The 16,761-nt window shown below is 38.9% G+C and overlaps 1 protein-coding gene across 13 annotated transcripts in view; it reads right to left on the bottom strand.

Moving 5' to 3' along the window:
• Positions 1-16,358, bottom strand: part of SLC35F5 (solute carrier family 35 member F5) — a 42,782-nt gene extending 26,424 nt beyond the window's left edge. For 8 of the 13 annotated variants that reach the window (XR_010839085.1, XR_010839084.1, XR_010839086.1 and 5 more), the window contains exons 1-6: positions 16,051-16,310; positions 15,165-15,255; positions 14,872-15,013; positions 5,607-5,750; positions 2,579-2,641; positions 646-727 (exon numbers count right to left, since the gene is read on the bottom strand). Coding sequence is in view for 5 of the 13 variants with exons in the window: in XM_059052573.2 (XP_058908556.1) it covers positions 646-727; positions 2,579-2,641; positions 5,607-5,750; positions 14,872-15,013; positions 15,165-15,255; positions 16,051-16,090 (562 nt within the window). In the remaining 8 variants the exon portion in view is untranslated. Of the gene's footprint in view, positions 1-645; positions 728-2,578; positions 2,642-5,606; positions 5,751-14,871; positions 15,014-15,164; positions 15,256-15,609; positions 15,676-16,050 lie in introns of those variants that run through there. The other 5 variants (XM_059052573.2, XM_067025886.1, XM_059052575.2 and 2 more) reach the window with 5 other exon arrangements.
• Between the last annotated feature and the right edge of the window lie 403 nt (positions 16,359-16,761).

Raw genomic sequence — 16,761 nt, 5'->3', positions numbered from 1 at the left:
CGGAGCCTGTGCTCCGTGACGGGAGAGGCCGTGGCAGTGAAAGGCCCGCGTACCACTAAAAAATAAATAAATAAATAAATAATAAAATGAGACCAATATTCAACAAAGTTTCAAACAACTACCTGGTTCAGGATTATAGTATGATTATTATTTTAGCATTTATAGTAAAAGTTTATTTGGATTTTTCCTCATAGATATCCAATTTATGAGAATTATTTTCCTGGTCAAGCACGCAGAACATTCTTCTATAGTTCCATTCCTTGAAAGAGAGAATATCATGGATGAATACTGTGCGTTATGTTGAAGCTGGCATTCTTTACCATGTTGAAAGAACCAGCAAAACTCCTGTAATTTGCTATCAAGGTCTTTGATGGCCTGGTTGAAGAGGATACTGTTCATTAATAAATATATCTATATATACGTAATAACACCATAGAGATTTCTGGTATTTGGAAGTTATTTCCATTGAATTAATAAAAACATCCAGTCAACTGGACAACTACAGGCTGAGCCAAAACCACATGGAACAGAAGAACTGCCAGGTGATCCCAGGCAACCCACAGAACCACTAAGTTTTGGCATGGCTTGAATGAAGCTAAAATTTTCCACCCATTTCTAAGTTATGAAATTCTAAGTTTTGCTTACATTTTTCAGTATCAATGTTTGTGTTCTCAGGTTTTTCACTCGGAAGATCATGAAATTTCACAGGAACATACAGAGGTTCACTCTGGAATGCAGCAAAAACAGAAACAAATATAAACAAGTATAATAGCTGATATACTGGCTAAATTTAAGTGGATGGTATATAGACACACATACCACCCCAAACAGGGCTGTTCACCACCATGTTTATACAGCATAATTTTCCCAAAATGCATTTTCAAGACTTATATAGGAAACTCAAATGATCCACCCAGGTACAATGACAGAAAGAATCAATTTAAAGCTTAGAAATGTAATCACACAGCACTGGCACATTATGATATTTAATTTTTAAATGTCATAAAAACAGACCTCTCTCAGCTAACAGATTATCTCCCATTCCTTTTAATTCATTCTTTTAACATATACATATTGAACTCCTACTATGTCAGGGGCTGTTCTAGGTCCTAGGGATATAAGACCAAATAGAGACAAAGTCTCTGTCCTCAGTGATATAAAATAATCTAGTGGTAGACAACAGAATTAAAGCCAGGTTTGTCTAACCATGCTCTAAAAGTCTACATTTTTAAGTGGTTCTGAAGCCCCCAACTGCTTTTGTAAATGTTCTTCAGATGATATGTATTTAAGGCACAATTCTGTTAATTTAAGAAACAAGGCTGTTTCTTAAATTAACATAAAATATTTTTTATTTCTTTATTTTTAACTCCTGATACAGACTCTGCCAATGAAAAATATTCAGTAAATGAAGAGACAATAGGATTTGGAAATAGATGGAGTCTCATTGTTGCACTGAACTTTCCATTATAGCATTTGGCCTAGAACAATTTGACATGTCCATCTTACAGATAATAGAAAAAAATAGTAGAAGAGTAGGCTGCCATCTCAACTCTGTCTTCTACGCTGATAGAGACAACTGATATTAGTCTTGTTTTTGTTTTTTTCTGTTTTTTGTTTGTTTGTTTTTTGTTGTTTTGGGCCACACAGCGAGGCTTGCAGGATCTTAGTCCCCCAACCAGGGATCAAACCCACGCTCTCGGCAGTAAAAGCGCAGAGTCCTAACCACTGAACCACCAGGGAGTTAGTCTTGTTGATGCTTAGGATCCCAGAGAAAAGAAATGACATCTTCTCTAAGCTTCACAAACCATTCACAGCACCCGGTAAGCTACCTTGCAAGTAAATGTAGTTCTAAAAGTCAGAGGAACAAAAAACTGTACTGTCAGTAAGGTCACCGAGCTAGTGCTTCATAAATTGGTATTAAATTTTAGAGTTAACTTTAAAATTTTTCTCAGATAGAATGCCACATTTGGAATAATATATTTTAAAGAGATGCCTTAGTAATGGTGCAAAAAGAATAGATTTTTACATACTCTCTCTCCAACAAGATAATAAATGCTTAAATAGAGTGACTGATAATTCCTTCATGTGCTTGCTTATTATCTGTGTCCCTCCCTTCCCTGAACACACATTCTCACACACTAGAACATAAGCTGTATTTTGAGAGTCCAGAACAAGTGTTTAACATATATTAAGTGCTCTTAAAAATTTGTGAAATGAATAAACAATCTGCTTATAGAGTCTCAGTGTCAAGTAAATGTATTTGTTTCTAAGTGGTAATAATATAATAACAAACATGAAGTGACAAAGTTGGTAAGAAACAAAGGACAAAGGACTTCCTTTACTATTTTCAGTCCTTATAATTTCCTCTTCCTTTCTCTCCCCAGAGGTGGCTGAATTGCTTACTTTTAGGTCTCAGGTATCTCTAAGAAAGTACCAAATTACAACTCTCATGAAGAGCAGCCAACATTGAGATATATTTTTATTTTAATATAGCTGTGCTGCTATCAACGCTATTTCAGTCCTTCCCACCACGGTCAACTCCACCCACTCTCTTCCTGAGGAGAAAAGAAACGCTTACCAAAGAACTATTCATGGTTGTATCTGTTGTGCAAGCAGCAAAGTAACCTTCAGCATCTGCAAACTACAAATAATGAGACATAAAATTCAATTAAATTCATGAAATAGGGCTTCCCTGGTGGCGCGGTGGTTGGGAGTCCGCCTGCCGATGCAGGGGACACGGGTTCGTGCCCCGGTCCGGGAGGATCCCACATGCCGTGGAGCGGCTGGGCCCGTGGGCCATGGCCGCTGGGCCTGCGCGTCCGGAGCCTGTACTCCGCAGTGGGAGAGGCCGCAGCAGTGAGAGGCCCGCGTACCACACAAAAAAATAATAATAATAATTCATGAAATAAAGTAGAACTAGTGGGAGTCACAGCTCAAAGGAACAGAACCAAAAATCCAGAGCAGACCTATAAGGATATAATCATTATTTTTTTTTAAAGATACCAATTGTACTTGAACATTTGTTACTTTTTTAAAAAAATTAATTAACTAATTAATTTTTTTTTGGCTGTGCTGGGTCTTCGTTTCTGTGTGAGGGCTTGCTCTAGTTGTGGCAAGCGGGGGCCACTCTTCATCGCAGTGCACAGGCCCCTCGCTATCGCGGCCTCTCTTGTTGCAGAGCACAGGCTCCAGACGCGCAGGCTCAGTAGTTGTGGCTCACAGGCCCAGCCGCTCCGCGGCATGTGGGGTCCTCCCAGACCAGGGCTCGAACCCACATCCCCTGCACTAGCAGGCAGACTCTCAACCACTGCGCCACCAGGGAAGCCCTATAATCATTATTAATAATAACAGCAGCTAATACCAAGTACTCAACCATGTAAGGTAAGTATTATCATCTTTATTTTATTGATGAAGAAATTGAGGATATGAAATTTCATCTAAGTAACAGAACTAGGATTAAAGCCCAATTTAGCCTAACTCTGAACTTAAGCCCTTTTCACAATATTATAATAACATTTCAGATCACCAGGGAGAAGATGGGTGGGTTAGTGAAGAAGACAAATAACATCTCAGCATTATCATGATAACAGTGTTAACCTCAAGAATCCCCTAAATGGATTCAGACACTGAACCACTTTGAGAACCACTGTGCTAGTGCTGTAAAAGCATGCTTTTACGCACACCCACAACTACCCTATCATTTATCCCTGCTTAAAGTTTGAAGAGGTTAAATAACTTGCTAAAGATCACACAATCAGCAAGTGACAGAACAAGATTCAAACACCAGAAGCCTATGCCCTTAAAAAACCCTTATAAATTAGTAAGAAAGAGTCAATATAGAAAAATGGACAAAATATGGACAACTCACAAAAGAATTCTACTGTGCAACAAATATATGAAAAAGTAACCAAAAACACACAGATTAAACAAGATACCACTGTCTACCTATATATTGGCAAAGCATTAGGGTTTTGCTAACAGTTCAATCTCATGCACTGCTTACAGACATGAATCAGGTGCAATTATTGTTGATGATAATTTAGCAAAAGGAATCAAAAGCTATATAATGACATTACTGTTTTATCCAGCAATTATACTTTTAGGAATTTATCCTAAGTAAATAACTACAGATGTGTACAAAGACATTCCTATTTAATTACAACAAAAGACAAAGTGAAGGGACTGCCCTGGTGGCGTAGTGCTTAAGAATCTGCCTGCCAATGCAGGGGACACGGGTTCCAGCCCTGGTCCGGGAAGATCCCACATGCCGTGGAGCAACTAAGTCCGTGCGCCACAACTACTGAGCGTGTGCTCTAGAGCCCGTGAGCCACAACTACTGAGCCTGTATGCCACAACTACTGAAGCCCACGTACCTAGAGCCTGTGCTCCGCAACAAGAGAAGCCACCACAATGAGAAGCCCGTGCACTGCAAGGAAGAGTAGCCCCCGCTCGCCGCAACTAGAGAAAGCCCGTGTGCAGCAACAAAGACCCAACGCAGCCAAAAATAAAAATAAATAAATTTTTAAAAATTGGGGAAATGAAAATGGTTAAAATGGTAAATTTGATGTTATGTGTATTTTACAATTTTAAAAAGAGAGAGAAAGATAGAGAATTTAAAAAGAAAAAAAAAAGGAAAAGGATTAATGTAAAAAAGAGTTTTATGGTCTTCCCTGGTGGTGGCACAGTGGTTAGGAATCCACCTGCCAATGCAGGGGACACGGGTTAGAGCCCTGATCCGGGAAGATCCTACGTGCTTCAGAGCAACTAATCCCATGCGCCATAACTACTGAGCCTGCGTTCTAGAGCCTGCGAGCCACAACTTCTGAGCCCACATGCCACAACTACTGAAGCCCGTGCGCCTAGAGCCCATGCTCCTCAACAAGAACAAGAGAAGCCACCGCAATGAAAAGCCCACGCACTGCAACAAATAGCCCCCACTCACCGCAACTAGAGAAAGCCCGCGCGCACCAATGAAGACCCAACGCAGCCAAAAATAAATAAATAAATAAATGTGTAAAAAAGAAAAAAAAAGAGTTTTATATTCTTCATTATCAAAAATTCAGTTTCTACTACATGGAAGACACATCACTACATAAACTGCCATTTCTTTCAACACTTAAAAAAAAGCATTTTATGTGACATTAATGATGGAATATAATTTGTTTAGCCAAACACCTGAAATATGCCCTGAAATATGTTATTTTCATATTTGAATTAGTTTGCTTCTACAATCAACTTTACAGCTAATTAGATGATATTTACTTGATCTGAAAATGATCATACACTCTAGATATTCTTCTTATCCTTTATCTTCCATCATCTTCTCCACATTAATTGATTTGGACTAGTTAAGTAAGTATTAACAACTCAGAGCATGTCATGAGGTAAGGGAAAGAAAGTGATTATGTACCTTTGACTTCTCACAAAACATTCTGATGCCAAGCTGATTAGAAGAGTAAATTTAAAAGTATGGACAAAAGCAAGTTTTTCTTATATCATGCTATCTTCACTCATTTAATGAACAAGTTAAAATCTGTTTTTCAAGAAACTAATAGTTTGAAAATATTTACCCCTGCTCCAACAAATACTTAAAATTTTAAACTTACAAAAGCAGCATGCTTTCCTCGAAATCCTCTTGTACACTGTTGTCTCCATGGCTTCCAAATTATAAAGCCCAAAAGGTACAGAACAAACATAGATGTTTTTGCAAAGGTGCTGAAGAATGGTTTGTTGTACTGAGTAAAAACATACTGTGGAGGAAAAAGTTACAGAAACTATGAGACAAAGCTTATTACTCATTTCCAATAAAATACAGTTATTATATGATTTTTAACTCCAGAAGTTCATTTGGAGGGGAAAGATCAAAAGGGATTATAAAAATATTTTGAATTCATTTCTGAATATTGTATTTGCCTTGAATACAAAGGATAATATTTCCAAAACAAAGCAGCAACAACTTGCAAAACAACTTTTGTTCAATATTCACTGAAAACCTACTATGCAACAGTATCTATACTAGCAGCTAAGGAATAATAAGACAGGATTTCCTGAGAGGAGATCTACAGATACAGATACAGATATATAGACATAGATATAAATATGAAGAATACACAGTGTAATATGCTTATACCATGATAGGGGGATACCATGGGAGTACCAAAGAAAGATGGACCATTTTGAACGTTACAGAAGTTTCCCAAAAGAAGCTATTCTTGATCTGTATCTGAAGGTCTGAATAATAGCCCAAATAGAGGAAATAGCATAAAGAGAGGCAATGAAACACTATGGGGTATAAAGAAAACTGTATGAAGTTTAATGTTATTAGGAAGTTATACAACAACCTGTAATCATTGTTTTTTTGTTTGATATTTTTAAATCGAACTATAGTTGATTTACAATGTTGTGTTAGTTTCAGGTGTAGAGCCAAGTGATTCCGTTTTTTATGTATATATACATATTCTTTTTCAGTTTCTTTTCCATTATAAGTTATTACAAGATATTGAATATAGTTCCCTGTGCTATACAGTAGATCCCTGTAATCCTCATTTAAATTGAAAATATCAGAATGAACTCATAATTTTTGTTTCCAAGAAAACCCCAAACAAACCTAGTTATGTTCATTGAAAAGGCCTAGAAAAAAATAACCCAGAGAGGGCAGACAGCAAAAGGAAGAAGAACTACAATTCTGCAGCCTGTGGAAGTAAAAGTATATTCACAGAAAGACAGACAAAATGGAAAGGCACAGAACTTTGTACCAGATGAAGGAGCAAGATAAAACCCCACAAAAACAACTAAATGAAGTGGAGATAGGCAACCTTCCAGAAAAAGAATTCAGAATAATGATAGTGAATATGACCCAGGACCTCAGAAAAAGAATGGAGGCAAAGATCGAGAAGATGCAAGAAATGTTTGACAAAGACCTAGGAGAATTAAAGAACAAACAGAGATGAACAATACAATAACTGAAATGAAAACTGCACTAGAAGGAATCAATAGCAGAATAACTGAGGCAGAAGAACGGATAAGTGACCTGGAAGACAGAATAGTGGAATTCACTGCTGCAGAACAGAATAAAGAAAAAAGAATGAAAAGAAATAAAGACAGTCTTAAGAGACCTCTGGGACAGCATTAAACGCAACAACATTCGCATTATAGGGGTCCCAGAAGGAGAAGAGAGAGAGAAAGGACCCGAGAAAATATTTGAAGAGATTATAGTCAAAAACTTCTCTAACATGGAAAAGGAAATAGCCACCCAAGTCCAGGAAGCGCAGCGAGTCCTATACAGGATAAACCCAAGGAGAAACACACTGAGACATACAATAATCAAATTGGCAAAAATTAAAGACAAAGAAGACATTATTGAAAGCAGCAAGGGAAAAATGACAAATAACATGTAAGGGAACTCCCATAGGGTTAACAGCTGATTTCTCAGCAGAAACACTACAAGCCAGAAGGGAGTGGCATGATACACTTAAACAGAATGAAAGGGAAGAACCTACAACCAAGATTACTACCCGGCAAGGATCTCATTCAGATTTGATAGAGAGATCAAAAGCTTTACAGATAAGCAAAAGCTAAGAGAATTCAGCACCACCAAACCAGCTCTACAACAAATGCTAAAGGAACTTCTCTAAGTGGGAAACACAAAAGAAGAAAAGGACCTACAAAGACAAACGCAAAACAATGAAGAAAATGGTCATAGGAACATACATATCAATAATTACCTTAAACATGAATGGATTAAATGCTCCAACCAAAAGACACAGGCTCGCTGAATGGATACAAAACAAGACCCATATATATGCTGTCTACAAGAGACCCACTTCAGACCTAGGGACACATACAGACTGAAAGTAAGGGAATGGAAAAAGATATTCCATGCAAATGGAAATCAAAAGAAAGCTGGAGTAGCAATACTCATATCAGATAAAACAAACTTTAAAATAAAGAATGTTACAAGAGACAAGGAAGGAAGTACATAACGGTCAAGGGATTGATCCAAGAAGAAGATATAACAATTATAGATACATATGCACCCAACATAGCAGCAACTCAATACATAAGGCAACTGCTAACAGCTATAAAAGAGGAAATCGACAGTAACACAATAACAGTCGGGAACTTTAACACCTCACTTACAATAATGGACACATCATCCAGACAGAAAAATAATAAGGAAACACGAGCTTTAAATGACACAACAGACCAGAGAGATTTAATTGATATTTATAGGACATTCCATTCAAAAACAGCAGATTACACTTTCTTCTCAAGTGAACATGGAACATTCTCCAGGACAGATCACATCTTGGGTCACAAATTGAACATTGGTAAATTTAAGAAAACGGAAATCGTATTAAGCATCTTTTCCAACCACAACGCTATGAGATTAGAAATCAATTACAGGGAAAAAAACGTAAAAAACACAAACACATCTAGTCTAAACAATATGTTACTAAATAACCAAGATCACTGAAGAAATCAAAGAGGAAATCAAAAAATACCTAGAGACAGATTACAATGAAAACATGATGATCCAAAACATATGGGATGCAGCAAAAGCAGTTCTAAGAGGGAAGTTTATAGCTATACAAACCTACCTCAGGAAACAAAAAAAATCTCAAATAAACAATCTAAACTTACACCTAAAAGAACTAGAGAAAGAAGAACAAACAAAACCCCATTAGTAGAAGGCAAGAAATAATAAAGATCAGAGCAGAAATAAATGAAATAGAAACAAAGAAAACAATAGCAAAGATCAATAAAACTAAAAGCTACTTCTTGGAGAAGATAAACAAAATTGATAAACCTTTAGCCAGACTCATCAAGAAAAAAAGGGAGAGGACTCAAATCAATAAAATTAGAAATGAAAAAGGAGAAGTTACAACGGACACCGCAGAAAGACAAAGCATCATAAGAGACTACTACAAGCAACTCTATGCCAATAAAATGGACAACCTGGAAGAAACTGACAAATTCTTAGAAAGGTATAGCCTTCCAAAGACTGAACCAGGAAGAAATAGAAAATATGAACAGACAAATCACAAGTAATGAAATTGAAACTGTGATTAAAAATCTTCTAACAAAAGCCCAGGACCAGAGGGCTTCACAGGTGAATTCTATCAAACATTTAGAGAAGAGCTAACACCCATCCTTCTCAAATTCTTCCCAAAAATGGCAGAGGAAGGAACACTCCCAAACTCATTCTACAAGGCCACCATCACCCTGATACCAAAACCAGACAAAGATACTACAAAAAAAGAAAATTACAGACCAATATCACTGATGAATATAGATGCAAAAATCCTCAACAAAATACTAGCAAACAGAATCCAGACAGCAATCAGAGAAGAAAAAGAAATAAAAGGAATCCAAATGGGAAAAGAAGTAAAGCTGTCACTGTTTGCAGATGACATGATACTGTACACAGAGAATACTAAAGACTCTACCAGAAAACTACTAGAGCTAATCAATGAATTTTGTAAAGTAGCAGGATAAAAAATTAATGCACAGAAATCTCTTTCATTCCTATACACTAATGATGAAAAATCTGAAAGAGAAATCAAGGAAACACTCCCATTTACCACTGCAACAAAAAGAATAAAATACCTACGAATAAACTTACCTAAGGAGACAAAAGACCTGTATGCAGAACAGAATAAGACACTGATGAAAGAAATTAAAGATGATATAAACAGATGGAGAGATATACCATGTTCTTGGAGTGGAAGAATCAACATTGTGAAAATGACTATACTACCCAAAGCAATCTACAGATTCAATGCAATCCCTATCAAACTACCAATGGCATTTTTCACAGAACTAGAACAAAAACATTCACAATTTGTATGGAAACACAAAAGACCCCAGATAGCCAAAGCAATCTTGAGAAAGAAAAATAGAGCTGGAGGACTTAGACTCCCTGACTTCAGACTATACTACAAAGCTACAGTAATCAAGACAGTATGGTACTGGCACAAAAATGGAAATATAGATCAATGGAACAGGATAGAAAGTCCAGAGATAAACCCATGCACATATGGTCACCTTATTTTTGATAAGGAGGCAAGAATATACAATGAAGAAAAGACAGTCTCTTCCATAAGTGGTACTGGGAAAACTGGACAACTACATGTAAAAGAATGAAATTAGAACACTCCCTAACACTATACACAAAAATAAACTCAAAATGGATTCAAGACCTAAATGTAAGGCCAGACACTATCCAACTCTTAGAGGAAAACACAGGCAGGACACTCTATGACATAAATCACAGCAAGATCCTTTTTGACCCACCTCCTAGAGTCATGGAAATAAAAAACAAAAATAAAGAAATGGGACCTAATGAAACTTCAAAGCTTTTCCACAGCAAAGGAAACCATAAAGAAGACAAAAAGACAACCCTCAGAATGGGAGAAAATATTTGCAAATGTAGCAACTGACAAAGGATTAATCTCCAAAATTTACAAGCAGTTCATGCAGCTCAATAACAACAACAACAAAAAAACCCAATCCAAAAATGGGCAGAAGACCTAAACAGACATTTCTCCAAAGAAGATATACAGACTGCCAAGAAACACATGAAAGAATGCTCAACATCACTAATCATTAGAGAAATGCAAATCAAAACTACAGTAAGGTATCACCTCACACCAGTCAGAATGGCTATCATCAAAAAATCTAGAAATAATAAATGCTGGAGAGGGTGTGGAGAAAAGGGAACCCTCTTGCATTGTTGGTGGGAATGTAAATTGATACAGCCACTATGGAGAACAGTATGGAGGTTCCTTAAAAAACTACAAATAGAACTACCATACAACCCAGCAATCTCACTACTGGGCATATACCCAGAGAAAACCATAATTCAAAAAGAGTCATGTACTGCAATGTTCAATGCAGCTCTATTTACAATAGCCAGGACACGGAAGCAACCAAAGTGTCCATTGACATATGAATGGATAAAGAAGATGTGGCACATATATACAATGGAATATTACTCAGCCATAAAAAGAAACGAAATTGGGTCATTGGTAGAGACATGGATGGACCTGGAGTCTGTCACACAGAGTGAAGTAAGTCAGAAAGAGAAAAACAAATACCCTATGCTAACACATGTATGTGGAACCTAGAAAAATGGTACAGATGAACCGGTTTGCAGGGCAGAAAATGAGACACAAATGCAGAGAACAAATGTATGGACACCAAGGGGGGAAAATGGCGGGGGTGTGTGCGGGGGTGTGATGAATTGGGAGATTGGGATTGACATGTATACACTGATGTGTATAAAATAGATAACTATTAAGAGCCTGCTGTATAAAAACATAAAATTTTTAAAAAAGATAACCCAGAAGGAATGAGCACCTCTAGAATCCAGATGATGATCTGTACCATTTTGCACACAAAAAAACCACAGGCCCTTGAAGAAAGGGTCAAATCCAAGTATGGGGCAGGAATGTATGAGATGAGTCTGGGGCATCTTGTGCCAGAAGGCAAACAGGATTTTAAAGATTAATGGGGTAATATTGAAAGGACACTGGAGAGAATTTACAGGGGCTCCCACCAGCCAAAGATAGGGCAGTTTAAGCATCAAAAGGGATAATAACCACAATTACTTAAAACACATCAAATATACAAAAATCCATAAATGTATAATGATATGCAAAAAATCCTCAATGGTTTCTTCTGGAAGTTGCTAGGCAACATTAGTTTAAAATGAATAAAGGGGAAAAAAATGAATAAACGAAAAGAATCAAGATTTATCCAACCTTTCCTATATGACCCATGTATCAGGATAACCAAACAGTAGTTGTGGAAAAGTTTTCCTTAAAGAATTCTAGCTAATAAACGCAGAAGGAACGACCCTTAGAAAAATCATCATTTTACAACCCTAGTAAAACACTCTATCTGGGCAATAATCATATGGATATTCAACCACTACCTAAAGATTGATGAGGAACTTACAGTGCTCAAATTGGCATCATCCAAAGTAAGACTTGCAGGCATTATGGGCCTCATGTTGTGTTGTCAAAGGAAGTACACAATACCACCAAGGCATCTTTTCCTAAAAACTGAACCTAAATCAAATCAAGACCTTACATCTAAATACCATTTTACAGGAAATAAGAGAGACAAAGGAGCAAGCTAAATGACATCTCAAGGAAGTAATTAGCCAAATCCAGAACGTGTGTGCTGTGGACTGAATGTTTGTATCCCCTTAGGTGAAAATCTTAACCCCCAATGTGATGGTATGAGGAAGCAGGAGCCTGTGGGATGTGATTAGGTCACGAGGGTAAGTCATGAATGAGATTAGTTCCATATAAAAGAGACTCCTGAGAGCTCTCCTGCCCCTTCTGCTTTGTGAGGACACAGTGAGAAGACTGCCATCTAAGAATCAGGAAGCAGTTCACAACAGACATCAAAACTGCTGGCGCCTTGATCTTGGGTTTTTCAGTCTCCAGAACTGTAAGAAATGTTGTTTGAACCACCCAGTCTACGGCAGTCTGTTACAGTAGCAGCCCAAATGGACTACGACAGTGTGATATATTCTACAGAAAGAATGATCCAATTTCTCCAATAAATCAAAGAAAAAAAAAAAAAAAAAAAAGAAAGGGAGGGACTATGGTTAAGGACTAAAAGTGACTTAAAAGTTCCAACAAATGTAATGTGTGATCTTTGACTAGATCCTAACCTAAAAAGACGTCCTCGACAACCAGGGAAATTTGAATATCAGATTATTTTAATGAATTATAATTGATTTTGTGAGATATATTAATGGCATGGTAATTATATTTAAAAAATTATAAGTCCTTTTTAGATAAATATGAAAGAATTTATAGGCTAAATGACAGGTGGCCAGAATTTGCTTTAAACACTTGGAAGAAAAAATGTTTGGGAAGGGGTTGATAAGATTGGCAAAATTTGGGGCTCCCCTGGTGGCACAGTGGTTAAGAATCCGCCTGCCAAGGCAGGGGACATGATTTCGAGCCCTGGTCTGGGAAGATCCCACATGCCGCAGAGCAACTAAGCCTGTGCACCACAACTACTGAGCCCTAGAGCCCACAAGCCACAACTACTGAGCCTGCGAGCCACAACTACTGAAGCCTGTGCGCCTACAGCCCATGCTCCACAACGAGAGAAGCCACCACAATAAGAAGCCCGCACACCGCAACGAAGAGTAGCCCCTGCTCGCAGCAACTAGAGAAAAGCCCGCCTGCAGCAACAAAGACCCAACACAGACAAAAATAAATAAATAGAATAAATTTATTTTTAAAAACAGATTGGCAAAATTTGATAACTGTTAAAGGTAAGTGATGGGTACGTGAAGATCCATTATACCATTCTCTCTACTTTGTATATGTCAGAAAATTTCCACAATAAAAAAACTGATTTTCAATTTTGAAGTACACAGTATATCTTAAGTTTGAAGAGCATATTTGGTTGAGGAATTAGACACATTACATATGCTCCTGGATAACCAAATTATAAAATATCCTCTTATCAACAGGTTTTATTTTTTTCAAAAATAGGGACAAGTTTGTTGTTGGGTTTTTGTGTTGTTTTTTTTTACTTTGCTTAGATATGGATTGTTAAATTATAATTTAATCAGGTGCTCTTTTGTCCTAAATTTTATTACGTGATAAATAAAAACCAAACTATTTATTTAAAACTAAAATAAAATTTTAAAGATAGGCTTATTTCCCTGTCAACATTAAAGAGGTTTCTTTGTAGTTAAACTACAGAATGTTAATCTAAAAACTAAAAAGATTGTAGAAGAGTGAAAAATAAATGGCCTATTGTATTCCAGAGCCTAAATCCAAAAAGGCTAAACATTTATTCATTCATTGGATACAATGTCAATGTCAACTATTTACTTAGCTACCATGTGAGATGACCAGCAGTATCACACTGCTTCTTTTGACATTTAAGCTCATTTTATAAATGCTAGTCTTCCTTTTGCCTTAAGATAGCAACATGTAAGTTGAAATGCAGTAACTTCTGAAAATAGGTTTTTACAGGGATCATTAGCCAAACAGAATAAAGTACTTGTACGAGATGAAAGAAAAACTAGCTTGTGAACTCAAAATACCACATTACTACCAACAGGTCATCAAATAAAATTTAACTAAAGGTAATCACTGTATACATATACTTCATAATAATGTTTGAATCGGCAAACATATAAATGTCCATGCACACATGTATGTGTACAATAGTGCCCTGTACATGAAAACTCATATATCACTTTCACTCATCTGTCCTAAAGCATTCTCACTTTCTACTAAATGATGACAAATGGATTCGCATCCTATATGGCTGTTCCACTAGATGATAGTATTTCTAAAGAAAGAAATTAATTTAGGAAAAAAACAACAAAAACACCCACAAATATCAAGAAAATATGCATGTATCTCATTTTCTAAATAACCTCCCTAAAAGATATAAGAAAACTGTATGAAGCAACAAAAAGAGTATCCTTTCAGTTTCAACTTGTATTGATACTAATTCATTATCAAAAAAAAGATAAATAATTCAACAATCTTCAAAATACTGCTTTAAGGGCTTCCCTGGTGGCGCAGTGGTTGAGAATCCGCCTGCCGATGCAGGGGACACGAGTTTGTGCCCCGGTCCGGGAAGATCCCACATGCCGCGGAGCGGCTGGGCCCGTGAGCCATGGCCGCTGAGCCTGCGCGTCCGGAGCCTGTGCTCCGCAACGGGAGAGGCCACGACAGTGAGAGGACCGCGTACCACAAAAAAAAAAAAAAAAAAAAAAATACTGCTTTAAGTAAGATAAGAGATAGTAATGACGAGAGATACTATAACAATAATAATATTTCTATAACGCAACATCATTCCTAGACAAGAATTACATACCGAAGTAAGTTCTGAGGATGCGACCCATATCACATCAACAAGTAGGAGAATAACAATCCCAAGAGCCATTCGCCTGCGCTGAGTGAAACCACTGCTCTGGGAATTCATTCGGTTCATGATAAATACACACACCATTTGCAGTCTGTTTCGTGAAAATACAGATCACATTAGAGGAGATATTTTTTAAATAACCATATAAAAACGAGAAAATTAGTATAACAGAAATATCTTACATTTGTTAAGCTAATGTTCAGGTTGAAAGTCATACAGGTAAAAAAAAGTGTGTAATTTACCTTATTTTAAAGGCCTTTCTGAGGTCTTCAAGAGCAGTGCCTGAAAACTGGTCAGATCTGAGTCTAAACGGAGGTGAAGAACTCAGCGCACCTAAAAACCACCACAAAACAATGCTTATGAAAACAACCACTCAACATAAGATTCCTAAGCTCTTTTTCACTCTTCATCTTCCAAATGAAAGCAAATTAAAGAATATCAAAGTGTGTAAATTATAACTGACACTTTCCTCTAGACTTTCATGTTATCCGTTGTGCATTTCAAATTATACTCAGAAAAGAACATGGTACAGGAAAAAAATAAAAGCAGTATTCAACAAACGGCATATTTAAGAATAGTTAGCTACTGAAAAATAGCTTCTCCGAGTTTCATAAATACAGAACTGCATTCGCCTCCCGTGCCTCTCTCCGGAGGTACCCACTCCCGGGACAGCGTCTAGACACGCGCCTGTTTCTAAGTGCCTTTTCCGTCCCCGATCTCGAGCGGAGTTGGGTGATGTGAGAGGAAGAGATTTGTTGTGAGTCTCGACGGCACGTTTCCAAGCACCTCACGTGGTAAAGGGAAAGGATCCTCCAGGCTTCCCCACCCACCCCTGTCACTTATTTTAGATCTAAATAGTCATTCACGAGATGGGTGGGGAAACAGCTGTTAAAGGGAATCTTCCTTTTTCGGAGGAAGAAAAAAAACAAAAGTTAAGACGGGGACGCCTCCCCAGGGAAGGCGAGTAAAGCCCTGAAGCGGCGGCGCCCAGGCAGCTTCCCCATATACCGTTGCCGTTTCGGTCAAAGCACGTCGGCTGCTACCAAAGGCTGGAGGTGGGGCTGTTGGTGGACCCTCGATCCCGGCTTCGGCTCCGGGTGATTTCGCGGGCCTCCCGTGCCTACTTACCTGGCCTTCCTGCTCCGCGATAGTGTCGTGGCGGCACCATGAGCAGACCCGGCCCGGACCCGCCGCCGCCCAGGGCCACGGCCGCAGCCTCGGACTCACAGGGCTGTCGCGGCGCCTGACATTGCGCTGCGCTGGAGGCCCAGCCCCTGAAGCCGCGGTGCCCCTCGGGGCTAGGCTGCCGACGCCACCCGGCTCCACTCGGCCCGGGAGGGCGGGGAAAGGGCAAGAGTGAGGAACCGCGCAAGCAGCGATGGCCGCGGAGGCCTGGAGCTGGATCCTGGAGCTGGATCCTGGCCCCGCCCCCGGGCCCGCCCCCGAGCCCGCCCCCGGGCCCGGCCTCGGCCAGCCAGCCTGGCCTGTGGCCCTGCCCCACGGCCTGAGGGCGGTGGCGTGCGGGTTACGTCACGGAGGCGCAACGGCGGCCGCGGGAGGGTCCGCCTCTAGGGTGGTTTGGCGGCGCTGGGCACGGAGCGCGGAGATGCGGCTGGAGCGGCAGGGAGGAGCGGAGGTTGATAGAAGGGAAGTGGGGCGCGGTGGAAGGAGAAGAGGGAAGCGGGCGTGGGTGGCTGGGTTGGAGCGAAGGTCAAGGGAGGTGGCCGAGCCTCCAGATGGCCCCGCACTAAAAGAAGAGATAGCGACTCCATTTCTTACAAAGTTCGGTCAGGCAACTCTGGATATTCCTTTCTCGAGAAGAGGCCGGAAAAGCAAAAT

Source organism: Kogia breviceps, chromosome 2, assembly GCF_026419965.1.
Source record: "Kogia breviceps isolate mKogBre1 chromosome 2, mKogBre1 haplotype 1, whole genome shotgun sequence".
Lineage (NCBI taxonomy): Eukaryota > Metazoa > Chordata > Mammalia > Artiodactyla > Physeteridae > Kogia > Kogia breviceps.
Note: the sequence above shows the minus strand (reverse complement) of the source record. Positions and strands in the feature narration are given on the sequence as shown.